General features: G+C 41.3%; 2 protein-coding genes across 3 annotated transcripts in view; one reads left to right on the top strand and one right to left on the bottom strand.

The window, feature by feature from the left end:
• LOC148052276 (uncharacterized) overlaps window positions 1-27,456 on the bottom strand; it is a 107,307-nt gene that overhangs the window by 67,135 nt on the left and 12,716 nt on the right. The gene's annotated exons all lie outside the window — the stretch shown is intronic.
• DRC11 (dynein regulatory complex subunit 11) overlaps window positions 1-27,456 on the top strand; it is a 110,610-nt gene that overhangs the window by 77,519 nt on the left and 5,635 nt on the right. The window contains exons 12-17 of one of the 2 annotated variants that reach the window (XM_087734099.1): window positions 1,765-1,826; window positions 4,645-4,727; window positions 7,569-7,676; window positions 11,011-11,210; window positions 20,421-20,507; window positions 24,444-24,621. In XM_087734099.1, coding sequence (XP_087590225.1) covers window positions 1,765-1,826; window positions 4,645-4,727; window positions 7,569-7,676; window positions 11,011-11,210; window positions 20,421-20,507; window positions 24,444-24,621 — 718 coding nt within the window. The remainder of the gene's footprint in view (window positions 1-1,764; window positions 1,827-4,644; window positions 4,728-7,568; window positions 7,677-11,010; window positions 11,211-20,420; window positions 20,508-24,443; window positions 24,622-27,456) is intronic. The other variant, XM_087734100.1, reaches the window with a different exon arrangement.

Genomic DNA, 27,456 nt, shown 5'->3' with positions numbered 1-27,456 from the left:
AATATTTCCTCAGTTGTTAAAACAGCATGGCATATGCTTTGTGCTTCCTATTCCTTTTCTTTAAAGCAAAACCCCACTGGCACATTCTAACGAGTATTTTCTGCCAAGCTTATTCATGTAAAGAAACCCAAGGTGTAGTTCTGCAGATACAGAGTTGTTTGCATTATTCTAATCCAAAACTTAAAAACATCACCTTTTCCCAGTTAGCTTATCCATATAGTTCTGGGTTTAATTTACATTTTCATCTAGTTTATCTTTGTTGCATTGTAAACAGTAATATGTGATTGAACCATAGGTTATTTACATTGCGACTGTCCTTGAAAACTTACAATTGATATATTTCTGAACATTGCTGATCCATTCTAGGGAAAAAAAACCCAACAACAACAAAAAAAACCCACAAAAAAAAAAAACCACCAAACACCCACTGCATTTTCCAGATAACTGGATAGGATTTTTTAACTCAACAACATTGCCTCTAGAGCTCTGCAGAAGTATTTGCTATTAAAAAAATTAACTACTGTATTCCCAGAAAAGTGAACATAAACTTTTGGAAAAAATAAGCTGTCTTGATCAACTAAGCATTTAAGCACATGCTTAAATTTAAGCCATTGAACAAATCCCATGGTGCCCAAATGTCACTGTATAAATAGTTCCACTGAAGTAATTCTGAAGTGCTTTGCAGAACTTAAGTATGGACACCAGTGGTGGGCGCTAACATGGATTAATGATGCCCTCTCCACTACTAATTATCCCTAACCATATTTATGGGTTGTGAGCTGTAGTTAATGGAGGGGCTTGACATTACTGATTCACATCTTTCTTACTTACGTTTTCCATGGGTTTTTTTCAGTATGTAAAGAAACTAGTCACACAAAGGAAAATCTTCCCATAGTGAAAGTGTGGTGAAAACATCAAGAGAAGAGCAGGTCATGTTTTCCTGACCTCTTCAAGCTTCTTCCCTGAGGCATTAGGAAAGAGAAGGCAGAAGGATGTCTAATGGTTAGGAGGCTAGCCAGAGACTCGGGAGGGTTGGTTTCAGGTCCTGGTCCAGCTGTAAGCACCCTGTGTGACCCTCAGGGAAGCTACTTATATATTTTACCCCAGTGTAAACAAAGCATGAACAATCTCTGGAGCAGCTACTTGGACCCCACACCCTTTTCCTTCCTGCTTCCTTCTCATGTAAGGGCCATACCCACTCAACCCCAGAGTTGTGCGCCAAAAAGGAAGGAGAAAAGAGGTTTCTCCTGCGGCAAATGACCCTGGGATTTTTTTGTATGCAACCTCTACTGGAAGGAGCAGGACCAATCACTTTGAAGAACAATGCTCTGGGCACTCGTCGGGGTGGTGACAGATGCAGGGGAGGTGTACAGGCTCCCCGGAGCACCTATATTCTAGAAGGAAGCAACAACCACCAGATTACTTCATGCAGAGTCCAGTTCAAGAGCACCTGCCGCAGGATCTGCATGAGATACGTAGGTTGGACACAGCTCCTCAGCCTGGGCTGCTTCACCTCTCCCGTGCCTTGGTGAGGCACTTATAAATGGGAACATCTCCTGTGCTTTTATAAATAGCGACATGACTTCCTTCCCTCAGAGCGTTCAAGGATATCACTTTTTCCCTTTGGATTCCTTCAGTAACAAGGGCCACATCCAAACACTGAAACCTTTGCTGTTCTGGCCCTCACTTTGCTTCAGTACATTGAAAAATATACCTATATCTGTATTAATGTCACTAATTCCAGCTTTGTTTTGTGGTCCTCAGAAAACAAAGACGACCATGAGGAAAAAGATACCTGAGATGGAAGAAGATTTAACTCCTGACAGGTAAAGAGAGGACCTGTTTACCTGAGATTCAGACAATGAGACTGCATCCTCTTTGCATTAGATATGCTGTCAAACCTTTTAGTTTTTAGTTACACAAGGAGCATCTCAACATTGCTATGCTTACCAGCATCAGGAGCCCTGCAATAAATAAAGCCTCTTTATTAACAGGTATAAACATCCATAAAAAGCCTAGATGATATAAAAAAAAAAAAAATCTTTCACAAACTTGAAGCACATACACTTTAGCTAAAACCTTTTTTGCATTCCCAGTGAACACTACAACCTTCCCACTGCCCCTCCGCAACTGATGGCTTCACAGCACCACAAATAACAGGGCAACAAAACACTGCTTTAATGGTACACACCAGAGACCTTGTTTTTCCCCATCTTCAACAACACGTACAAATTAAGGTCCCCATTCTGCAACAACACACCGCTAGAGTCTTCATTAACTTCAGTCAGGTTAGTTCCAGCATGCAAAGCTAAGCACATGTAACGTTTAGGCAGGATATTGGCCCTGTGTTCCTTTTTCCCATCCTCTCTGCAGGTGCAGAAGCACCTGGCAGTTTTGTTGGCTGTCAGATTTTTCCATCCCAGCTGAAGCCTGATAAGGGAGGCTGCAGACAGGCCCCTGCACTCTATAAATCACCTTTCACATCTTAGGTAAAATGTACATGTCATATAAATCAGTCTTATTTATCAATAAGAGTTCTGGCAGACCTGGCAATTTGCGTATCCTTGCTCTTTTAAGCATCCTTATTTTATTGGGAGGATTTGAGAGGATTTCTTCTTTTGACTACATTTTCAGTGAGCTTGTGATGCATTCACTGATAATCCAGCCAGTTTTCACCTGCACACATAATACAGACACCTACACACAGAGATATCACCGCTGGGACCTGCTGACCCAGCAGCAGTGTGGGGCGGGAACAGACCCAGCTCCCAACAGAGCAGGGCTGGAGAACAGCGTGAAGGCACACACACTCAACCACTGCAGGAGGAAGCACATGGGATTCACTCCACAAATCCATTTGTACAAGATATGCATGGCAAGACCTGGACTAGATCATTTGGGTGCTAGCACTACACAGTCAATGATCTCTTTACCTGCTTTAAAATAAAAAACCTCTCCAAGCAAATATTTAAAATAAATGTGTCATGGATTATAACAGAGCATGACCTCTCTTACAAGAACAGTGCCAAAGTCTAAGTCTGCATATATTCTGTGCTTTTAAAATTACCCTTGCACATACCTGCTTCTTACAAACAAACTTAGTACAACATACAGCCATTTGGGAACACAAGCTTTTTTGTAGCTGGCTTTTAATCAGAGTTTACGTGGCATTTTGGCTCCAATGCTTTGCTCTTCCCTGCTGAGCAGGGAAGGAGGAAGGATTTCAGAAATAACCAAGAAAAGCTCAGGTTCATCTCATTTTTGACATGGTGGAGGGGGCACAAGGGGCTTTAGTCAACAGAGACTGATAACATCACACTTACTTGGAGGAGACTCAGGGAATGCATCATTAAGCTTGCACAGTAAAAATAATAAGACGGGAAAAGTAGAAGTCGTGCTCCCAACAGAACTGTCAGGTTAGTCCCATTCTACCTTCTGCTTGTTTTATGATGCATGCTCCAACATAAAATCACTGAGAATGAAAGCAGGAGCCAGAGTGGCAAAATCAACGTTGTTGAAGGTGCATTAAATTTTGTATTTCCTTATTATGACTCCTATATTAATTGTGCCACTAACACTGCATAAATATAAAACTTCCCAGCTGAAATGGAAAAGGGCTGCAGACCTCGAATTATATACATGGTTTTATTACCTAGCTGAGAGTTACTATTAAATATTTTTATTGTAGCAATACCAGAATGTCCCAATTAAGATAGGCAACAAAAGACAAAACAAAAAAAGCTCAGATATTGAAGGGAAAGGATGCGAAAAGTGCACAAACAGTGAAAGACCTAGAAAGGTTCAAATCAATATTGTTTACACTAACAATATAAGAAGAATTTCCAACAGGCTTATTCATTTTATGTAATTCTTGAAGCAGTGTCAATCTGTAGAACCCAATGCCAGAAATGTCATTGAAATTAATATTTAGATAGAACTCCGAAAGAGAGACTAAGGAGAACATCCACACCAACAGAAAACTGGATACAAAGGTAAGTGTATTAAATCCTCAATTACTGGGAGCTATTTCAAACCACTAATGGAGATAGGAAGAAATTGTTCCACTAGAGAAGTTATGCCACAGTTTCCACTGTATGTTTTTTCCCCGATCCTCCTTTGGCCAGCATCACCCTAGCACTGCAGGAGGTGGACCACTGGTTGCTCCAATGGAGTCATTCCCAATATGTTCCTGACAAGATGAGGCTGTCTGTTGCAAACAGAATGAATCCCAGGAAGAATTAATGAATTACTACTAATTGGAGAGCTAAGTGAATAGGTATAGTAGTGTGTTAGGATTGCTATTATTATACAATTTTAAAATAATTTCCCAGTAATTGATATTAATGAATGAGTCTATTACACAAGTCATAACTGATCTTGCATCACCTGGAAATGGGTAATGGAATTGGTGTGAGAGGGAGCCATGCAGTATGTGAAGTAATAAAAGATATTCCTTGCTGTAACACAGAAAACTGTACTTATTGATTTCATATTTGTGGAGCTAATCACCTTTACTTCTGAGCTACGAAATACTTTTATAAAGCTGCTGACGCATAAATAATTCTGAAGCTAGTTCAGTTATTGAAGGACTAAGCTTTTACTTACAGTTCCCTAGAATTTCTGAGTGATGTCTCTTGTCCACAGGACCATCGATTCTCTCTACAGAGAACTAGTGGAAGAAAGATTATTAATAAAAGCCAAGACTGTGAATCTCTCCGATTATGTTGGTAAAGTACACGTTTTACAGCTAATACGGTTTTTAGTCTAACCAAACCTCCAGCCATTCAATGTTCACTGACCCCTATTTCCAGTCAAGAATGAGTTCAAGTGTAACTACACTTTCAGGACTTTCCAACTTTAATATCTAAAGCCATGTATGCAAATCAAGTCTGTTTCTGCAGGGTGCTTAGTACCTTTCACTTCTGCTGCTGAAACCAGGACCTCTTTGTAGAGCTGGTGCTTAGCTCCAAGCGCTAGCACCTGGAAGCCTTGAATGTTTTTGGACGTCACAAGCCACTCTGAGGTGGAAACAGCATATCCTTTAAGGTGCACTGGCCAGGCATTGGCAAGACAGTGCAAGTCTATCAGACCAGGGGTCATAATCCATCCAGAGTATTTCCCAGAGAACAGCAAAAATCATACCTTCAGCGTTTGTTCATTCAGCAGAGAAGACTCACCCTCCTTACCTCCACCTCCCTGACTGCCCCTGAACTTTGAGCAGCGCTTTGAGGCATATCTGGCCCTTGATTTGAGTAAGATGTGTCTCTGCCTAGTTCTGCATTTCATAGTCCTCTTGCCCAGTTTCTGTTACCTGCAGCTGCAGACACGCTTGCCCATGCTCTACATAGAGGGGGAAAAAAAAACAACACACTTGCAGGCTGCACAGGGGTCTGACACCATCTCCAAAAGCATTTGGTGACATACAGTAAAGTCACAACAACCTTAACAGCAAAAAAAGCAAAATTCAGTTGTTTCAAAGGCCACGATTATTTGATTTTGCAGACATCCAGAAGCCACAATGCCACCGGCTGCTAGTATAGTATGTATCCAAGCCAGAAAAACTGGATTCTCGTACATCACCTCTAAATGCCATGTTTATATAAACTCTTAGAAGAGCCAATTACTGCCTTCAGAATCTTTGCCCACTCTGTTGAAGGCTGAATTAACAAGTATTCCTTCCATTTTATGCTCATTAAAGTTCACAAAGTAAGTAATGGAAGATTTTTATTATTCCTTCATTCACCCAACCAGTACCATCAAGGTCGCTTTTGTCCAAACATTCCCTTCACAGATGTTTTGAAAGCACATCTTAGCCAGTGGATAATAATTAACAGCTGGTAACATCAAACTTGGAAGCAGGCAGAGATTGCTTTGGGCCATCTTCCGTTGACCCTGAGGTTTGAAGCCTTGGCTCCTCTGCAGCCTAGATCAACACAAGGGCTGCTCCAGATTATGCTAGGAATATTCACTTCCCAGCAGCAGAAGGTGTTGGGCGCAAAAGTGCTGAGTCTAGTGATATTCACCTGGCTGCCTACACTCATGCCAGGTCCCCCACGTGCCCCAGCAGAGGTGCTGGCCCATGCAGGCCAGTCAAGTAAGGAGATGGCCCAGACTGTCAAAGCCAGCTCTTTCCCACTCAAAACTCAGTCATGCTTCTTGAGCTGACAGAAAAAGATAGAGAAGGCATTTAAAATTGGCCTGGGATTTGGATCTTTTTTTTTTTTTTAAAAATACCAAAAAATCTCCCCCTTTAAGGTTCCAAGGACACAGTCAAAGCCTGCAGAAAAATAAGTCCTCATCTGCTCTGCTCTTATAGGGCTGAAGTCTAAGGAAGGTCACTCACTCCCAGTTCCTGGGGAAAGGACAAAGAGTGGAATTGCACTACACAGAAAGTAAAGGCACCAAAATGTCCCCCCTGTATGACAAACCGACATCACTGAACTAATTTTCTTGGTGACCTTATCTAAATTAGTCAGAGAATATCCACTGTGATTTATGTTCAGTTGCAATTAAACCCTTTGATGCCTTCTAATTAAATCTGTGAAGATTAATTCCGATCCAGTTCTTTTGATTTCTCCTTAAATAAAAGATAAAATCTGAAATTAATTTTATTCTTCAGAGGGGAGGGGGCAGTTGCACCAGGGCTTGTCTGCCTTTTTGCCCCCAAATTACAACTCCACTTTCTCTCTTAACCATTGCTAATTTACCTCTGCTCCAGAGAGCTCTAGTGCTTTCCCTTTTTATCTCCAATAAAATAGAATATACTATTATTTTTCAATAATATTCACCATAACGACATGTATTTCATGCTAAAAAAATAATTGACTACACTGTCACAACGAGTTTTCTTGCTTGTGGCCCATCCTTCTGAATCTTTGTTCTCTAACACGTCTTGTATATGGACTTTGGCAAGGCAAGCAATGTGATTATGGCTCTGTAACAAGAGCTGAGGCAAGATTAGATCGTTTCAGTTCACGTCAGGGATTTTTAGTTTTCTTGGGTTGTTTTGTGAAGGATTTTTTGAACAAAAAAGGTGAACTGCAAAGCAAAGAGCCCCACCAAATTAGGTGACACGCTTAAATGTCTAACACAGTGAGAAGTGGAGATGTGATGCAGCCAGGGGAAACGCTTGTTAAAATATCTTTTCCCCCTTTTTGAAATCCTTTTGATAGAGTATGGTTCACTGGGATTCCAGCCCTGCGAAATCCCAAATCCAGAAATCCTTTGCCAGCAGTGTGATTTATGGTGCTACTAATGATTCTTCTACACAAAGTTTCTTTAAAAAGTTACTTAAGACTCTCGACTCTTCTGCTGAATGCCTTCCACAGTCTGGAAGGGAAAGTCCACAGTGTGTTTAACTTCATTTCTCCTTTGCAGTTCACCTTTCAAATTTCTCAGGGCCACATTCCACAACAATATTGCCCTGTTTGAGTCCCTGTCCCTTGACGGTACTGGGTTTGCTGACAGCACGTTACATGGGTATTCTATGGTAGTTTTTCATTGCTTGAGTTGTGCATTTTATAACAATGCAGTGTCACGTTTATTAAGCCCATGCTTCCTCCCTACAGGCGAGTACAGCTATCTGGGGACCACACTTCGTCAGGTAGATATAGAGCCAATGCCCTCTCTCGCAGATGTCAGACAGCTAATAGCACTGTATGGAATATTGCCATTAGGTAAGAGCACAGCAAAAATTACTAGAGGGCAGAATACAATGGCTTTGCTTCCTGTCAGTAACATGCATTTTTACTGGCTTTGACAGTGCTTGATTAATCGTAATCTAAAGCATTTTGCAGTATAATTGTTTTTCAATTAAGCCTTCTGAGTGAAGACCATATCATTTTAATAGTGCATAAAGGAGCTTGCACATGCTATTGTCAGGTATTGCATTTCCATACCATCTCTGTTTGCATGTTAACAGTTTGTGAATGGCAGCACATAAAAGGAAATCACTTGGGAAAGATAATAGCTAAAACAAGCTCCAGTGATCAAAATTAATCAAGTTAAGGGAAGGGCTAAGGTTGCAATTTACCTTTTACAAGCTGGCTAATGTTACTCAGTACTAAACAATGCAATCATTTAAGGAATTAGTCTGAATACATTTTGTACATCAGAGGGAACACTTTTTAAATGCCCTTGCAGTTTTAATGCCAGACTTAGCTGATATCTAACAAGGCTTTGCTGGGTCAGGTTGTTTGCTTTTATTATAAAATTGATCCCATATTTTACTTGGGAATGGCATTAAGCCAAACTGTAGTGATTGCAAGAAGTGCCTGTCTCGAGGGCTTCTACTCATACTTTGCTTGCATCCTGTTCCATTCCTGATTGGATTTCGGGGAGATTTTAACTAGGCGTATCCTCCCCCAGGCTGTGTCATTGTCTGCTCATCCCCTTTATAGGGCAAAATAGCTGACGTCTCCCTGCCTCCCATTCTGGCAAATGGAGCAGAGACGACACACGGCTTCTGCTTTTCCCTCCCCTTTGTGCTTGGGCTATTCTGTACGTACATACTCTGCGGCTCTCCTCAGGCGTTTTCGGGCTCCCCCGTCCCCAAAGTCAGCTCGATGTGTTGTGGAAAGCTTGGTGCAATAGTGCACAAGTCCACTTCATTTGGGTTTCAGGAAGAGAATAGTGCTCGTTCTGCCTTACAGCTCAATCTGAAGAGTCAGGATAACAAACAGGATGCTAGCAGCACCCCTGCCTTCAACCTAGATGGGGCTCTTCCCATCTAAAACACTCTCGGCTACTTCTGGGTAAAACCTCAGGGGTTGGCTGCAAGTTTGACCGCAATCAGCTGAAAGAGCTCAGCAGTTATCCCTGTCTGCACTGACTGCAATGTGGTATTTCACATATAACTCCTCCAAGGTTATATTTTAACACCATCTAATCTAGTGAAATCAAGCCCCAAGATACCACCAAGGCAAGAGGAAAGAGAACCCATAAATTTTCTGCCATTTTTACAATTGCCTAAAAATCTAGGGAAAAGAGACCCTGAACTAGTTAAAAAAACAGAATATATTTGCAATAACAGTTTGAAAAATGCCTCTGAGAAAAAAAAAAATATCTTGCATGAGCCAAAAAAAAGGCACAGGAACTGTTTCACCTTTTGGGTGATATGTTATGGATGACATTTTACTTAATTGGTCTCAGAACTAGTTAATCATTATATAATTGTGTGTGTAGAAGTGAAAGTTTTTCTCAAAACAGCCACCTGATGGCAAGGAAAGCTGCAGCTTAAATGGCACTGAGAAAATTATAAGCAGCTGAAAGGAGAAATAATAGTAGAACATATACTTCATCTTTAACCACAGAGGAGTCTGCAGCTCCCCTCATAATAAATCTATGTGTAATAGTAATAGATAGGTACGGAACAACCAAATATTAATAAAGCCTGGGTGGCCGCAACTTCACTACATCCCGCACAGTGCTGAAATAATGGCGTTCATCTTAGCACTCAGTTCATTGTCATTTATTTGGGACATTAAACCATTAGGACACAGATAGGCAGCCTGATTGGATTTGGTTTTAAATACCATTCTTACCTAGCTGTCTCCCTTAACTCGGAGAACTTTTCCAGGCTAAGCCATAGGCTCCCTCCACAGCCTCCACGCTTTTGGGGCTGGTTTCCCCCACAAGTCCCCTAGTCTGATAGACACCAGTCTCAAAGACCTCCAGAAGCAGTGGATGCTCACATAGATTTTCAAATCTGACTTTGTAACCACCACCACTGCTGACACAGGATGGTTTTAGGCATCGAGACAGTGATGTTACGGGACTACCAGTGGGTATGGGTAAAGCATTTGACATTTCCTGCTACTTCATTCTCTGGAGGTTCACCTGTACCTAATTCATACAGTGACAGAGCTGCAGGGAAGACAAGTTCTATCACCATCAGCCACCTGAATCTCTCTCTGTGGTTCTGTTTTCACAATACAGGCATTTCTGCCAGGCTTTCCCAGGTGATAGAACGTAATTTCTTACAGCCCACAATGAATTTACTTGGAGCGGCCATAGAGACAGATTTAGAAATGCTGAGCAGTCATCGCTGCTGGCAGAGCAAGTGAAGCATAGCAACCCCGACATTTGCTCACCTGAATAAAATGAAGAGAACAGAAAAGGATCCTCCTTCTCTCCTAGCAGATATATCATGCCTGCTCTGCAACATGCATCTGCTCTGCAGATGAGGTGACACTACACTCAGCAGGCACGCATAGAGGGGATAACAGCAGTGAAGGATTTTGAAGCAGAGCTAGCCTAAAGTGGCAAACAGTCAGAGTCTCCAATGATCACTGAACACCAATAACATTTAAGAGGAAAAATTACCCAAAAAAGGGAGGTGCATGCAGAAGTTAAAGGAGAAAAAAAATAAAACACACGGTAACATCTGGTTTCAAAATCACTGACAAACGCAGCTCCAACGGATAGTCCCATTAGTTTGCTTAGTTCTGAAGACAGGGAAGCTGGAAAGTGTCATTTCAGACAGCAGGAGGAAGGAATTCTGCTAGTCCTACGTGCAATGTGAATCTACGCTGTTGTCCAATTGCAGAAAGTGAGGACCTGCTCTGACAACAAATGCAAAGCTTAAAGCCACATGTACATCTCTAACAGCCGAGTGAAGGCAGTTGTCCTGTGCAGAGCACCAGGCTTGTCTGTACACATGGCCACCAGCAGCAGTTCCATTTCAGTGCTCTTATCTTGTGTCCGTCCTCAAAAATTTACTGATGAATTACCATTCTTCTAGCTCACATAGATTTAGAGCTGAAGTTTGCCCATCAGAAGGTACAAATAAGGGTGGTCGAGTTTTGCTACAAGCAGGGATGTTAACTCAAATGTGCTACGGTCACAGCTCTAGTTATACAGAATTGAACTCAAGAGCACTTGTGCCATATTAAGGAAACAATGAATTCACATTATAAATTATTTACAGTGAAGAAAAAAGGAAGAATCATTCCATTACCTTTATGGCAGACTTAAATAAAAGGAATAATAGTGCCGTATGACTTTTTACAGGTTCCCAAACAGTCCATGAGAAGGCTCCTTTGGTGAAAGCCTTGTTACTAGCTGGACCTGCTGGTGTTGGAAAGAAAATGTTGGTCCATGCCATCTGCACAGAAACAGGAGCCAACCTCTTCAACTTATCTCCTTCCAACATTACTGGGAAATATCCAGGCAAGAATGGCCTGCAAATGATGCTTCACATGGTTTTCAAGGTACTTTTGTGTACTTGTCTACAAAGATGGTTCAGTTCATCACATCTTTGGTGGAATAAATAGGGTATTGAATTGTAGTTCCTCCATACCGTGGAGCATACACACCAGTCATACGAGGGCAAAGCTGCCCAAGGTCCAAAGGACTGCCAACCCAATTTGAAATTCCCCCTCTGCTTTCAAGTTTTCAAAACCACTTGTTGACAGCCTGTGTGTGCATCGCTGTAGAGGATTTAATGCCCCTTGAGAAATCACTCGTAGTAGCCATATTTTTCACATTAACATTTGTGCAAGCTTTGTGTTACCGTGAATATGAAAAGCATCATAGATAAAGAAAATTCTGTTCTCTGTTTATATGCACATCAGTCAGGAATGCTTGCCATGCAGCATTTAATCAAATACTAGACTAGGGGTGGTCAAAAATTTCCTCTCTGGGACCGTTGCTGTAAAACAGTTCTCCCCTATACTGCTCTCTGTTTACCTATCAGCAAGCTTTTCAAAAGAGGGAATCCTAGTTCAGGATTACATTAACAGAAATGTATGAGAAGTCTGGAAATGAAAGAAGGCATATGAACTGTGAAGAACATAGCCCAAATCCTCTTCAGGAAAAGAAGACACTATCCTGGCACGATTTCTTCCACATTCTGAGTCCTCAACGTTTCTGCTAAGGAAGCAAGCTGGTAAACATTTCCAGACGAAATACTCTTAGAAAGAAAAAACACAGCACATACACTAGAAAAAGCCAAATACAATATTCTTCCAGTGCCAGAGGCCTACTAAAAGACTGAATTCAAATTGGCTTTCCCTAGGATTTATCAGATATATTTTATTAAATCCAGTATTATAGCAGGTTTTGTGACAGGTGCCTCCATCACCAGAAAAGACAGATTTCACAGTTAAAAGCAAAGCAATCCCCAAGGACCCCACTTCTTGCTGGTCAGAGCAGTGCCTAAGGAAAAGCAACGGTGCTGTGATCATGCACCTTTGATGTCGTAACACTAACACTGGGTCTAGCACTCCCTGATATAAGCTAGTGCTATTAGACTGAGCTAATAATACTCCCTCTCCTTCCTCCACTCTGCACATTTCACTCTTCTCCACTGTTTCTCTGCCCTCATCAATAGCAAAGCACATGTCTGGCTGCAGGCACAGCACACACACCATCCTTTCCATCATCTAGTTCCTGCTATAGCACAAGGCCTTTAAATGCAGGAGAAAGGAGGGCAGCTTTTTTACTCCTATAGTAGGTTCCAGCTGAAGATATTAAGGTTTTTTGTATGCATGCATATATATAATATATGCAATAACTGGAACATACATAAAATGTGTATATATCTGTACACATTATATATGTAAGTATACACAGACACGTAATCTATATGCATACACGTAATCTATATGCATACATAGTCTAGATACAAGTATATAAAAACCCTTACATTTTTCCACATTACTTAACAAATGGAAACATTATCCAACACCTCCCCCAAAATTACGGGGAGTGGTCCAAATTTACTTCTGTACTGTAGCTCTTACAAAAGAAGCAATGACAGTTTGGTGAACCTCCATGAGTTACTAGGATGAAAGTTGCTCGCAGACAATCACATGGAATAAGGGCTGTCCAGGCATTTGCTTATCACAAGGTGATTTTTTCCAACTACAACACCAGTACTGTTTCAAACTCTGCTCCTCTATTAACAGAGCAGACGACACAGCACAGAGTATCTCTTTCCAAGAGATACTTCATCTGCATGCTCATTTCTCTGCAAACTCATATTGACATAGCACCGGCCTGTCTTAGCATCATTCAAATCAACTGTGTTCAATTTCCATTCCTAATTCCTTCTGTTGTTTCATCTCTCTCCCTGCCACCTTCTGTCCCTGTGGCTGAGTCACTGATTTGTCCAATCTGCTGATAATTTCAACTCAGATTCTGTAGGTTCTCAGAGCCAGGCTGGAAGCAATCTTTTATCCACACAGCATTTCACCTCTGCAGTTACAATCCCTCTGTCTTTGGTCTTGACAATGCCAAATGTGTCATTTTCCCTGTCTCTGGCAACTCTTTAAGTCCCTGCCACAGCCAACCACTCCATTTGACCCGCCATTAGTTGCTGCTTCTTTACAACATCCAATATCATAATCCTGAACCTAGGATGGAGTAACTCCATGCAACGGCACAGAGGTCCAGGCTGTAGCCCACTGACTAGACAGCAGCTTTACGGGAAAGGACTGGGGGTTTTTAAGGACAGCAAGTTGAACAAGAGTCAACAGCCTGTCCATGCAGCACAGTCAGCCCCATACTTGCCTATACCAGCAAGAATATAGCCAACCACTTAAAGCAATTAATTATTCCCCTCCATTTGGCACTTATGAGACCACAGCTGGATACTGTGTGCGGTATGGGACTACCCTGTTACATGACAAGCATTGACAAGCCTGGTACAGAGAACAGAGCCAGACTTTTCCCAGAAGTGTGCAGCAATAGGACAAGAGGCAACAGACACAAGTTGCAACAAGGGAGATTGTTTATATGTTAGGAAAACAGCTTCAGAAGGAACTGAAGGATAAGGAATCTTTTGTATCCCAATTTGCAGGAATCTACAGTTACCCAAGCTGAAGCAAACGCAAGGGCAACACACATTACAAATTCCTCAACAGGAGGAAACTTAACACTGGTATTTGTCAAAAAAAGTTTATTTTTCACCATGGTAAAAAAAATTCTGGTGTAAACACATTTGGATTATTATAAGGCTACAATATAGAGTGGCACATTCAAGCCATGAAAGCAAACGGTATCCTGCAGCTGACATGTGGTGTTTAATATCCAGAGCTTTCAGTCTGCTATCTGACACACCATAGTACACCTTGTTAAAGTGCCTTGCATGCAGATCATCACCAAAGATTCACCACATCTCCATAATCAGACACTTCTGGTCAAGTTTTTTGCAAACAGCAACTGTGACCGTTGTCAAGCAAGCTTTCTACTCCTGCTTTCCAGAAGTGCTTTTATATAGAGTTAGTCAAGCAGAATACAGACCTTCCACTTACAGTTCTAAGTGAATGACAGGAAACATGACAGTTCTTTTTCTGTTATCTTATGATCCATGTAGCCATTGTTACACACCAAGATTTAGTAAATAAGAATTAATGGTGCTCTGTGATAAAGGTGAAGTAACCTTGCACTTTCCATTACCTATCACATCTGCAAACAAGGGAGTTTCTGTAATGAAAGGAAACTCTGGAGAGCATAAAACGACCATTAGGAAACTTTCTGTCCATAACTGAGTGTTGGCTGCTGGCAGTTGTTTCATGGGAGACACCCTAAACAAGTGAATAGCATTGGAAGAAATGAAACTTTAATTTGTTTCAGATGCAAAAGCCAAATTCTTTCCCCCCCTCCCTTATTTCAGGGAGGAGACTTGCAAGAGACATACTAGCCCTGATCCAAAAGAGAGGCTTGTGTGTTACTCAAAGCAGGCACTTTAAATGTCATATGGAGGAAATGACTTCTCATACCAGAACAGGAAAACACGAACATTTCAATCTGCCTATTCAAAGGAAATGTAAGGAAGATTAATATTGAATAGGAAAACTATTGAAAGAAGCTGCGAACACCAAGCCCAAGCACTTGTGTTCTCCATAAAGACACAGCAAAGCCTGCCAGGTCAGCTCTGCTTCAGAGGGAAAAGAGAGGATCTGTCTCTAATATAGACGCACTTCCCAGCAGTCCCCAAAACAAAACTCATCCTTCAAGCATGAGCTGGAACATTCTGGAATATTTCAATTAAGCCACATTTTCCATGTATTGAGCCAGCCTGAAAGCAGTGGAGCTCTCTGCCAGCTTGTAGCAACCGATGGTTTGGCTCTCCCCTGTTCCCATCAAGGGACAAAACACTGCTGCAGTGCAACAGCTTACATAAAAGATGCACAGAAGGATAGTGAAGGATGCATAGAAACAAAGACAAATCCAGAAAGTATTGAGGAGAGAATAGAATGCTTGACTCTGTGACACAGAGGTGTAAAAATGCAGGTAGTTCATAAGGCTTAACTCTAAGGCAATAAAAGTGACAAGCACTGGCCTTCCATTAGCAGCCATAAGGCAGCTATCAGGTTAATCACTACCAGAGTGAGACAACCCCTCTCGGGTCCTTTAACCAGGGCCGCAGCAGCACACAGAAAGCACATTGTATAAAAACCCACACATGGGAAAATGTTATTAGTGCAACACTGACCAGGCTAAAAGGTTGGGAAAGATGTGGCCAGGAGGAAATACCAGCAGAGAAGTCGTGTATGTGTATCAACAGCTCAGTGTGTGCTGTGCAGCTGCCTCCACTGAACAAGGAGTTTTACAGAGCAGCAAGCTGCAGAAATATTTCAGCACCATCACTACTAGGGGACTCTGTTATCAGGCTAGTCAGTTATACTATTTAGCAAGTCAGAAGTGACTATAAAAGTGTTATACCAAAAAGGAATACAATGGAGTTAAAGGTTAAATGATACAGAAGCATGGAATCATTAAGGTTGGAAAAGACCCTTAAGATCATGGAGTCCAACCGTTAACCTATCACTGCCAAGTCCACCACTAAACCATGTCCTTGAGCACCATGTCTACCCTTCTTTTAAACACCTCCGGGGATGGAGACTCAACCACTTCCCTGGGCAAATATATAATCCCAGCATTTAGAGGCAACATAATTTTGAAGTCTGTCAGGTTTTTTCCACTGAATCAGGTTCATTTATTTGTAACCACTGCTATATTGTCCCTTTGAATGGGCCATTTTTCTGGCAGTCTGAAAAAACAGGTACAGTTTACCCCAGTACATTGACAGAAGTCTCTGTGTATGTAGCATTTCCTTGCCACACAGGACTTTTCCATTGCAGTTGAAATTTGCAAACAGTACAATCAGCCTTTCTTCCAGGCATCCCAGAGCGGTTATTTTATCTTGGTGCAGTACAGCCTGCTAGAAGCCTAGACCCTTGAAGTGTTAAATATCACCAGTACTCAAATACACAGTGTTATTTCTGTGACAAAGCAGCTTTACGCTGTGTTACTCTAACGTTGGAAAAATGAAATGCATCCTGTTAGAAGACAGCATTTATAGTTAGTTTCTAACAAACCAGAATACAGTGGCATCATGACTGTAGCACTGGAATATATGCCTGGTGAGGCTCCCACCGATAAGGTCTAATCACAGGTTTCAGCATCTTGCTGCTTTAGCTGCTTTGAAGCATTTCTGTGAATATAAACTACAGAGTATTGAGCAGTTTTCAGCAACAACTTACGCTTCCAGAAAATCTTAGTCTTGGGCCTTTTAAAAAAATTCCATCAAAGCCTTCAAGTTTGGAGGAGCCTTGTGCACATGTGCACTGCAAGAATAAAGTTTCTGTATTTTCAAGTGTAGCAATTTAACTGTTAAACTCTGGCTCTCGAGTTTGAAAAGTTTAACCCAAGGCTTTCAAAAATGCTGTTTGATCTTTGGTAAATATTGATAGACAGCAAGATTACAAGGCTTTTTTCACAATGATTTTCCTGAAGAGGAAATCAAGCCTCCGTGACCCATCAGAGAGCGGCTGCTGGCTCGGTGCGGTATTAGAAGGGTTAAGGAGCCATCTGCTGGCAGCTCCGACAAATTGTTGAATGCAGCAAAGCTAATAAAATTTCAATTACAAATTAATTATGTACAGTGCATTTAATTATCCATGGATTCAAACTGTCCGTGGATAATTCAAATGCGGCACTTTCACGGGGGATATACAGTCTGCTATGTATCTGCCAACAATTTGAATTAGATGCCGATGGATTCTGGATGTCTGATCTGCCTTTAAAAAGAAAGAAACATCTGGGCCTAAACACAGCATGTTGAATTTGGTCGTATTAATGTGTATCAACACCAGAAAAATATATTGCAGGCCACTTTATACGTTGAGATCACTGCCTCAAAACAGAAAGCACAGGAAAGTCTCTCTAAGAAACAGCCAGAACTGAGCTTATTCGTTGTATTTCTACTTACTGGGCAGGGAAATAAAGGGTACAAAAAAAGACAACTACAGGTGTGAAAACAGTGAGCACTCTTCCATAAGAATTAAAATGAAACTAAAGCCTGATTAAAAACTTTAGACTCCATTTTAGAAGGCTGCTAGCCACAGAAGCTGTCTCTGAGGCAAATGGGGAAGATCTGCAAGATCTGCACATCCCCGACTGCGGTGGCCCCACTGAAGGGACAGCATGGTTCCCTTTGAAGTGCACAAGCAGAGTTCAATCATTGCCAACAGCTTTTATAGCCTCTGTAACCTCCCCCACCCTTATTCCTCTTGTCACATCGCACTGCAGCGACAGATGCACAGGTATGGAGAATACATTGCAGAACAGCTACGCGGCTCCCTAGGCTTCATATATAACTGCATTACCTCGCAAAGCAAAAATACCAGAAGACTATTCTCCTTACAAAGCAAACGCACAGCGTCTCTTCAGTCATAAACACAGGTGAAACGGGGAGAAAGCACCACAACAGCAGCAGATCCCACAGTGACAGAGTCTGTTGGGATGGTAATGCACAGACACGGTCTGTAAACTTGAGCAGACAGCATGCCACCAGCCCAAACTTCACTCAGGGGAAAGGCAGGCTTCAATGGGAAGAGTCTGCCACTGCCTCATCTCCCTCCTGACACCCTCTCCAGGCACGCACAGGGTGAGAGTGAAAAATGGTTGTTATCTTATGTTTCAGAAGGCAAAAGTCACCATCAGAAACATCAGAAAGTGCAGAGTTCAGTAAGGGTCTCTGAGTCAGAGTTTCATAGCGGGTGCATGAAGTGCAAATGCAGTTCTTTAAGCAGCTGTAGATTTCTTTTAGCAACTTAAACTACACCTTTATTTTTCTTTCCAAGTCTTAATTTTACAAAGAATGTCAGTTATCCTATCTCTGCTATATGATCATGCTACCACATTACTCATCTTTCACCATTTGTCTCCAAACCTGTTTACAGACAGCCAGGAGCTAACTGAATTCACCTGCAAGTGTGAATCAGTAGGACTGATTTGCATTTTCTGCAGGTATCTGAGCCCTTGATTAGCAGGATACTCAGCAGAAGAACCCTGAATCTAAGGCTGCTGCACAGCTCAGTTCAATGAAAGCCACAAGCTTGCCCTCTCAAATGTACCTTGCAGGGTGTGTGCAGGCTTAGGAATATGCCAAATATAACTCTGAAAATAGATAAATAGGAGATAGATAAATAAGCCTTAATATGGCAGATATTATTGCTGTACAATTTTAATCTGTCATTTCATTCCAGCTTGTATACTCAATACACTGCTGGACAGAGAAGTAACCCCCTTAAGTTGTACATGCAGGTAAACATTCACACAACTGCCTAGGTCTGCACATCAGTTCCTGCAGGATTTTCCTGTTATCTTTCATGATATGTTTTTATTTTTTAAATCCTCATTATTAATGCTAAACATATGAGTTCCTGCCTTCAACAAAGGGAAAAGCTCAGTTTTCCTCAATGAAACTGTTCTAAATTTGTGCATTCTGACATGCTGGAGGGAAGAGATGCCATCCAGAGGGATGACAGGCTTGACAGGTGGGCCTATGCAAACCTCATGGAGTTCAACAAGGCCAAGTGCAAGGTCCTGCACATGGGTCGGGGCAATCCCAAGCACAAATACAGGCTGGGCAGAGAATGGATTAAGAGCAGCCCTGAGGAGAAGGACTTGGGGGTGCTGGTTGATGAGAAGCTCAACATGACCCAGCAATGTGCACTTGCAGCCCAGAAGGCCAGCTATATCCTCGGATGCATCAAAAGAAGTGTGACCAGCAGGTCAAGGGAGGTGATTCTCTCCCTCTACTCTGCTCTCATGAGACCCCACCTGGAGTGGTGGGGTTTCATCCCAGGTTGGATGGGGCTTTGAGCAACGTGGTGTAGTGGAAGGTGTCCCTGCCCATGGCAGGGGGGTTGGAACTAGATGATCTTTAAGGTCCCTTCCAACCCAAACCATTCCATGATATTATGATTTTAACTTGGAAATACCACTTGACATAGTCTAGGACTGACGAGTTACTGCAAATAAAGTGTCACATGCCAAAGATGGCATTGTTTCTACTTCACCCCATCAGCAGCACAGAAAACAAGTTTAACAGCCCTCATCTACTATTCTTTTCCCCTATCTTCAATCCATTTTTACTGTACAGACACACACACTTGCTGCTTTTGAAATGCATCCATAAAAATGAACTGTGGTGCTTTGAAGAAAGATGTTCTTGACTTAATTCTTCCTGCACTGGCTGTCAGTCAGACACTGAGCTTATGATGTATACAACCTATCGATTTTGTAAGCTTCCTTCCTGGAAGCAGCAGTTTCAACTGGGGGGAAAAAAAGGCAGGACAGAAGAATGCTCTCTGTCTCTCTCTCGTTACCCATTGACTCCGAGCCATCACTTTTGTTGCTGAGCAAACTAGCACGGCTCTGAGAGCCACTGGAAAGTGATTAAAATTTGGCAGCAGAATGTCTAAACCACTGGCGTTTCTATAGCAATAGGGAGAGTGCAAGATGTGAAAAAGCCTGTAGCATTGCTGCCATCCTGCTGTGAACCAGAGGTATAGTGCCTCTGACTTTGGAGCTGGAAAGCCCATTTGTATAGACATCCCCCCCCTTCAAATTTAACAGGTTCCATTTTAATTCTTGCGCTAACTGCAAATTAAATGCTATTTTGTAAGCCAGAAAACTGCATATCAGCCTATTTTGCTTAAAGATGAGTACCCTCATTTCTCATGCAACAGCCATGTCTTGCCTGTCTCCCCATCTATATTGCCCTCAGAAAACCAGAGAGGTATCCTACAAGCAGGGCAGCCAGTCTAAAGCTGCTGGTGGTCTGTTGTTTGCCATTGAACCCCTAGTCCAGGCTTCCTTTTGCAGAACTACAACTGAATTTGGGTTGAGAAATGAACGATAAGCATAGCAGTCAAAATGATCCAATTCGGGTTGAGTTCTTAATGTTACATACCTAACTAGAAACGGTTTGATTTGCCAAGACTGCTGAGCAGAGCCAGTGCTATCCATGAGTGCTGAACATTTCTGGAAAAAAAATAAACGAGGCTAATCTTAACTGCTGAAATACAGATTCAAAAGCATAACTATAAGCACCCAGGTATGAAATTGTAGCCATTTTAATCAACTTCTTGCCTTCTCTCCCCCATCTTCCATCCATCTCTTAGGTGGCTAAGCAATTGCAGCCTTCAGTCGTGTGGATTGGAGACACAGAAAAAATATTTTCTAAAGCAGTGCCGAAGGCTGAAGAAGAGGTGAGTTGCTCCTTTTTTATTCTGGTGCAGATAATTTCTCCTGTTGCATTACAACAGACACAAAGGAGCAAGTGTATTTCTTAGCTTAGCACATACCAGTGTGACCAGACCTGCCAAAGCTTGCTTGATAATAGCTTGTCTCACTAACATTTTTTTCTTTTAAGAGAGTCTTGTGACTTCTTAAGAGCCCCCAAGAGGTCACGTTTCTCTCCTACACACCTATACTTGCTTTATTTAAAAATAGTCCAGTCACTGCTCATCAGTGCACTGAAAAGTAGAAGAGAATAATGGAGAATTTCAAAATGTGAGGCAAGAAACTAAGAGTTAAGATGAGCTTAAATTGTTCAGCTCTATTAATTTGAGAAATTGGTTGGAGCCAAAGTGAACACTAAAGTAACAAGGATAAATTTCCACTGTGAAAACAAAGAGTCTATGTTAAATAGTTATGTTTACAGATTATTTTCTTTGGGTTCCCAGGAGTCCTATTGCCATTGCTTCCATTCCTTCCTCTCTTGTGTAGCTTCCCCACTAGAAAGAAAATTAAAACACTGCCCAATAGGCACAGCAACTCAACCACCACAGCAGAGAGCAATTCACCTGAAATCCTGATTAGATTCATGCTGCTTACAAAATATTTTACTTTTAGAGCTCCATGTGAAAAATTAAACTTTTTTTCTTAAGATGAATCCTGTGCATTTAGGCTGTGGGATGGACACGAGCCTGTATTTTAGAAGAGCAATGAAGCGTCACCTTGGAGGACAGCTGTAATAGCTGACGGGTGTGCAGTGGTTGATGCCCTCTAGTGGTCCCCACACTGAAAGGGAACCTTTCTCTCGGGCTCAAACCTTAACAGCAAGCATAGATGGGGATTACAAATAGGACTAGGGGCCAAAGATTGCCTGGAGTAGTCATGGTCTTTGTCTGCTTTGATAGCACCAGTGTGGAAACATTTCTCACACCTGCCCACCTCAGTCAGGGGTATCACCTCTGCCCCTGCTATTGCATCCCAAGACCTGCAGGTATTTAACAAAAGGTCTCTTATGTTCTTGGTGGGAGTAGATTGGCTCCAGGCTTGAAATCGCTCATGTCCAAGATAGTTCACAGCATAACCAATATTTGGAGCCAGAGAGCATGAAAGAGGAGGGACAGGCAGTGGTAACTGGCAGTCTGGGGAGCCTTCCTTAGGAGCACTAGAATTTTGGAGAAGATGAGCTAAGCTCAGCCCTCAGAAGCCAAAGTGAGTGGAAGTCACTTTGCTCATCCCAGTATGACGTTTCTGGCACCGTGACTGAGAACCTGGTAAAAAGAAGCCTTAAATTCTTCAAATACCCACTAGAAAAGTAGTCTCTCTCCAGTCCTCCCCAAAGGATGCAAAGCAGTCAAATAGCAAACACGTTACAGTAACCCCAGTCACCAAGGATGATGTGCAAGCAGTTCAGCCACTCATAGTTAAACAAATAGGAGTCACCTTCACAGTTCACCCCACTTTTCTCCAGCTCAGCTCTACATGACAGCTGAAATCATAGCCTGCCTCTTCAACAACGCTTCTTGCTACTGACACATTTCTTTCAAAGTGGAGGAGATATTACTAGCTTTCAGGACATATCCCTGAAATGCATGCACTAAGTTAAGATTCCTGCAAGCTGAGCAATGAGCACTTGTTGTAACCAACTCTAGATCAGTGGGAATCTATGAATATCATTTGTCACCCAAAAAATTATGTTGTAAATGCTGGGGATAAATTAGGACTGATTTTCACAAGAAAGATGTGAAATAGGAGTCAGACAATTGTTTTAAAAATTCTGTGCATCTCCTGATAGAGTGAGTTTTTTCTAGCAGAAGACATACTGCAAGCCCAGAAAACAGCATGTTTGCTGTTGAAGCAACAATTATCTTCTATCAGTCATTTCAGTGAGATGGGATTCCTCTACCCCCCAACCCTAAAATAATTTGATAACTCTCACTTTTATAGCAATATTGATGCCTCAAAACATCTTAGAGAACATTTGTACTTCCCTCCAATACACATGAAGAGGAGGAAAGCTTGAAGCCTATGAGTAGCAACAGATATATAAATCACAGAGAGTAATTTAGCCAGCATAAAATTTGTCAAAAATAAAGTAAATCCACATTTCAGTCATTGCTGTGACCAGATCTCCCTGACAAAGCAAAGGTGGCAAGGTTGGCTAAAACTTCCAAGGTAAATATGTAGCAGCAGCTTGTTTAATCATCAGAGAAGTCAAATTCATTACCAACAGCTTCCCAACAAGGGAACGGCAAAGTTTGGATAAGAGCTTGTGATTCGAAGTCATGCCTTCAGACAGCAAACATACTGTTTGAGCATGGACAGAGTGACATCCTTTCTTTCGGAGCAAGAGAAAAGCCAACACTTCTCCTTTGCTCCAGGGCAGACCTTCTGTGCTTACAAGGCACATTCTTTGGGAGCAAGCGCAGGCATCCCACTCTCCTGGGAGCGTAGGCACAACAAGGAGGAAATTAAAAGATGGCAGCTCGTATTGACTGATGGCCATAGGAATAGTTCATCCAAGAGCAAAAATATGAGCTGGATGTATCATCCTGGCAAGCAACATGCCCATGCTCCAAAGTGGGACCTAAGCCCCAGTGCTAAGACATGCTCAGCTCCTTATCGTGATTAAGCAATTGGCAAACTTACGAAGATGCATAGTATGACCATGAGAATAAAAAGAATGAGAAAACAGACATATTGTAATTAAGACAAGTTTAGCTAGAAAATAACTGATCCAACTGTAACTCTACCCCAAAACTTTGGGGATTTCTTATTGATTTCCCAATTTCACCTCCTCTGTAGCTTTCACTCCAAAGAACAGAGCTTTGTGTCCTTTCTGTCAGCTGTCTGCTACTGCAAACAGCAGAAAAAATGTATCAAAGATTGTACATGCAGTGTAGATTCATAGATGTTTATTATCACCTTTCAACTGAGAAGATTTGCAGGACATGGTTTCTTCTTCCTTGACATTAAGGAAGACTGGTCTGAAATTGAGGCTCAAGTTTCTTAGGGAGCTGCCTACTATATACTAAAAAAATTACAACGTGATCTAGAGTAAGATTTTCAAGTGAGTGTGGGTGACTTGGAAGTTAAGTCTCAATCATTTCTGAAGAGAGGCTTCCAAGTCATTAAACTTCTCTGAATACAATACGCTATCCTAACCCAGTTATTCACTTACAGCTTTATTAACAGTAGAGTGACACCACAGCAATTTGATTAAGCTTCTGCAACCAATATTCACTTGAACATTACCAAACATAACTATCCAATAACAGGTTTTGCTCAAAACTCATCTGTTCTGTAAATAGTAGTTAAATATTTGTTATAAAGCCAAATGGTAAATTATTGCAAAGAAATTAATCCCAAGTTCAAAGAGCTTGTGTTCTCAGGTTAGAGCATCAGCAAGCTAGAAATCACAGCAAGAATTAAGGAGTGTATTTTTCACATTTAAACCATGGGTAGGAATTGGTAGATCATAACCTCCAATAGCTGGGAGGATTTCACACCAGGTTACATACCCCGGCATATTTTCTGTCTGTTAAGGTTCATCAGGTACACAGGTCCAAGCAATATTTCTCCTTGAACTGGAAATCAGGATTTCCTTCTTTAAATGAGTTGTTTCCTTCCCACTTTTCAATAAAAGGACCAGCAAATTCAATAGTGAAAGGCAGTAGCACAAACCTGCAAATACATAAGCAGAAATCAAGTGTTTACCTGACTTTCAGAAGACAGAAGGTTTCTACTTAGGTTGAGCAGCTAGTCTGTTTATATTAAATGCAACTAGACTACTAAAAAAAAGCATGAAATCCTGTTGTATATAGCATGTCTACAACCTCACCTCATTAACTCTGAACTGTCATCATCGGTTACAACTCTTTCCTCCTTGTATTTACATGTATGTGCTGAAGATGAATGCAAAACGACTGGAAAAGATCCTTCCCAAATTCCTTAAGGCTTTGAAAGCACAGGACAGAGTGCTGCTAGTGGGAACCACCAACCGTCCCTTCGATGCTAATCTTAAACCTTTCTGCAAAGTCTACCAAAAAATTATTCTGATTCCTAGGCCTGACTACGCTTCAAGATTTGGCAAGTATTTCAAGTGATCCTGTTGATTATTACTGTTTGAAATCCATGCTTATTGTCTGGTTATCCTCAGAACTGACTTTAACCTCAATTCGCACTCCAGGTATGAATTTTCAATTAATTTCAGTATTGCCTAAATTTTCAATTCCTGAAAGTTTAGGTAATATTGGTGCAGGCTACCCCAAAGATCAGATAATAAAAGTGGAAGTTGGGAGGAGGGTTTAAAATACTGTTCTGCAGTGATTAGCATTTCTTCATGAGTTGTTTAGCATGCACCGATTTCATCCCAAGCTGTTTTTTCACTGTAGGAAGGATAAGATCCTATTTCAATACACACTTTCTATTTTAAGCTTTTCTTTTTACACAAGGATTCTGAATTTTTGTTATTCCTATCCAGTTTGCATACTCTAAACAATACACTTCATGGCCTCGCCATGAACAGAACTGTGTCTAGAGAACTGAGTTTTGTCACTATCTAATTCCACTATTGTACTTACAGATCATGAGAGAAATTGTAGAAGCAGCCATGATTTTGCATATCTAGTCTATCAAGTGGTAATAGACAGGCCCTCACAAAATCTGACAAATTCATTGAGGACCCCCATATGCTGAGAGTCAAAGCTTGCAATGAAAACATATCTTTTATTAGACCAACTTACATGGGTAGTAAAAAGACAAACTTTCAAGCATACAAGTTTGTTTTCAGATTTGAATCACCTTGAAGTATGCAATAGTTCAGCATTGAGCAGGAAGAAATGCTCCAAATTAAGCATAATAATGTGAATCAATTACTGCAAGAAAAATGGTAGTTTATCCACATCCTTCAGAATTGGCTGGTAGAAGGACTTTTGTTCTCAGAAGTATAATTTTTTTCCCTGTGGTTTAATCACAGATATCATGCAGTTTAATACACTTTTCTGGGTACTAAGAAGTCTGATGTGGTGACTCATAAACAGAAGGGCTGTTTAGGTTCAGTCTAAAGATAATGTGGAAAAAGGTTTTGGGCTATTCAGAATGGCACCAAACACTTTGAGTTAGGACTCTCAAGGGCGTGTTTCTTCTACCAGCAGCTCCTAGCACCAGTATCCCTATTGATCACCATATCAAAGAAAACAGAATGCCTTCATGCCACTAATCTCTGATGGATTGTGTCCCAGAAGAATATAGTAAAGGAAACCACAATCAGTTTAGACATCTCGCTACACAATTGTACTTTGACTACAATATTGCTCTGCATAGTCACCTTATTACAAAAATCATGCAACTGTATCGTGAAGTCCAGTTTATACTACCTTTCATGGAGGCAGCCAAGGTACTGAGATGATGCATGTTTGGGCAAGCTCAAGACAGGTTTTGACTGCCTAGCACATTGTAAATCTCTCCCACATTTAATAATTTTCATAGTGTGGATGGGAAATAGTCTCTAAGCAAGCTAACATGTGTTTCATGTTATGTTACAGCTCTGATAAATTGCTAACAGATAAGGAACATGAATAAGACCTAGAGAAAGGAGGTGATAGCAGCTGAATTTAGCTGTGTTCACTTCTGGGGATTGAACCATCACATTCTGGGATTCTTACCACTAATTTGGAGTCAAAAAAAGGGCCAGCCAAAGGGATTTCAACTGCAAACTTAAGAATGCCCCTGAAAGTTAACTCTTGGCATTTTAAAGCAGATTAAACTTGTAACTTCACTGCTTTGGCATTGTCCCATTTATAACAGTGCCAGGCTTGTTCTTTAGCTCCAACCTTCCCTCAAGTTAAATGGAAATACGATCTTTACAGTACAGACCACTCATCTTCCAACCTTGACAATTTTCAGTGCCTGACACCCGATTTGAGAACTAAAAACTTGACAGAAAAGCCACGACATAACGAATATTCATAGCCACGGTGCTATGACAGTAGCCTGTCTGTTACAATCCTCCATTTTGTTACAAACCAGAATATTCCAATCTATGCACAATGGAAACAACAAACACACAACGGAAATCATTAAACTGGGAGATTCATGATCCTGTACTGGTTTCTTGCTATTAATCACCCAGCAAGTCAGTATCTAGTATTAGGCATGATCCTACCTGCAACAGAAGCTGTGGCACACAATATATGGCTGTGCATAAGTAGTGCTCACTGTTGTATGCATCAATTCCTCTTTTATGAATTAGCCATTCAGCTAATAATTATTGAGCATAGTTATAATTCAAGTGGAAGATTACAACTTGCCAGAGTGAAAAACTTAGTACAAAGTTGTCAATAGTTATGGGCACAAGTCCATAGTATCGACGTTATAATTGAAGGAAGAGTAAGGCAGGTTTTCTCCATGACATAACTGCCCCAACATCCAGTACCATTAACATTCCACCCAACGTTTTCATACTACATATGAGCATTCAAACACAGGATACTCACACCGCAAATTATCTATTTCATTCAAGAACCTTTTTAACCTCTATGCATAAAACTTCCTATTTTTTTCCAAGTGTTCTCATGTAGGGCTTTAAAGGAAAGCATGGTGAGATGAGATGAAAAAGTTTTACCAAGTTTCTCTGAGAGAGACTGTTACTTTACAGAGGATAAAACAAAAACATCTAGTACTCCTATTAATTTGGGTTTTTTTGGAAGCAAAATCTTGGGCACTTCGCAAACATTAAAAAACCTTCATGTCACAGATGTTCACAGCTAAAAGATACGAACAGGTTCACCATTCAGCTAACAAGCAAAATGCCAATCACAGAAATGTACACCTGGCCTTTGCAACATGTGCCCGCATAGCTGGAAGGCTTTGGCTTCCAAACCAGACATTGAGTCCCCATAGCAGCCCTCAGTTCAGCAGGAG

This window comes from Nipponia nippon, unplaced genomic scaffold (genome assembly GCF_047370975.1).
Source record: "Nipponia nippon isolate SJK-2023a ecotype South Korea unplaced genomic scaffold, ASM4737097v1 scaffold_5, whole genome shotgun sequence".
NCBI classification, from domain to species: domain Eukaryota; kingdom Metazoa; phylum Chordata; class Aves; order Pelecaniformes; family Threskiornithidae; genus Nipponia; species Nipponia nippon.
The sequence above is the reverse complement of the archived record's forward strand: the minus strand, read 5'-3'. Positions and strand labels throughout refer to the sequence as shown.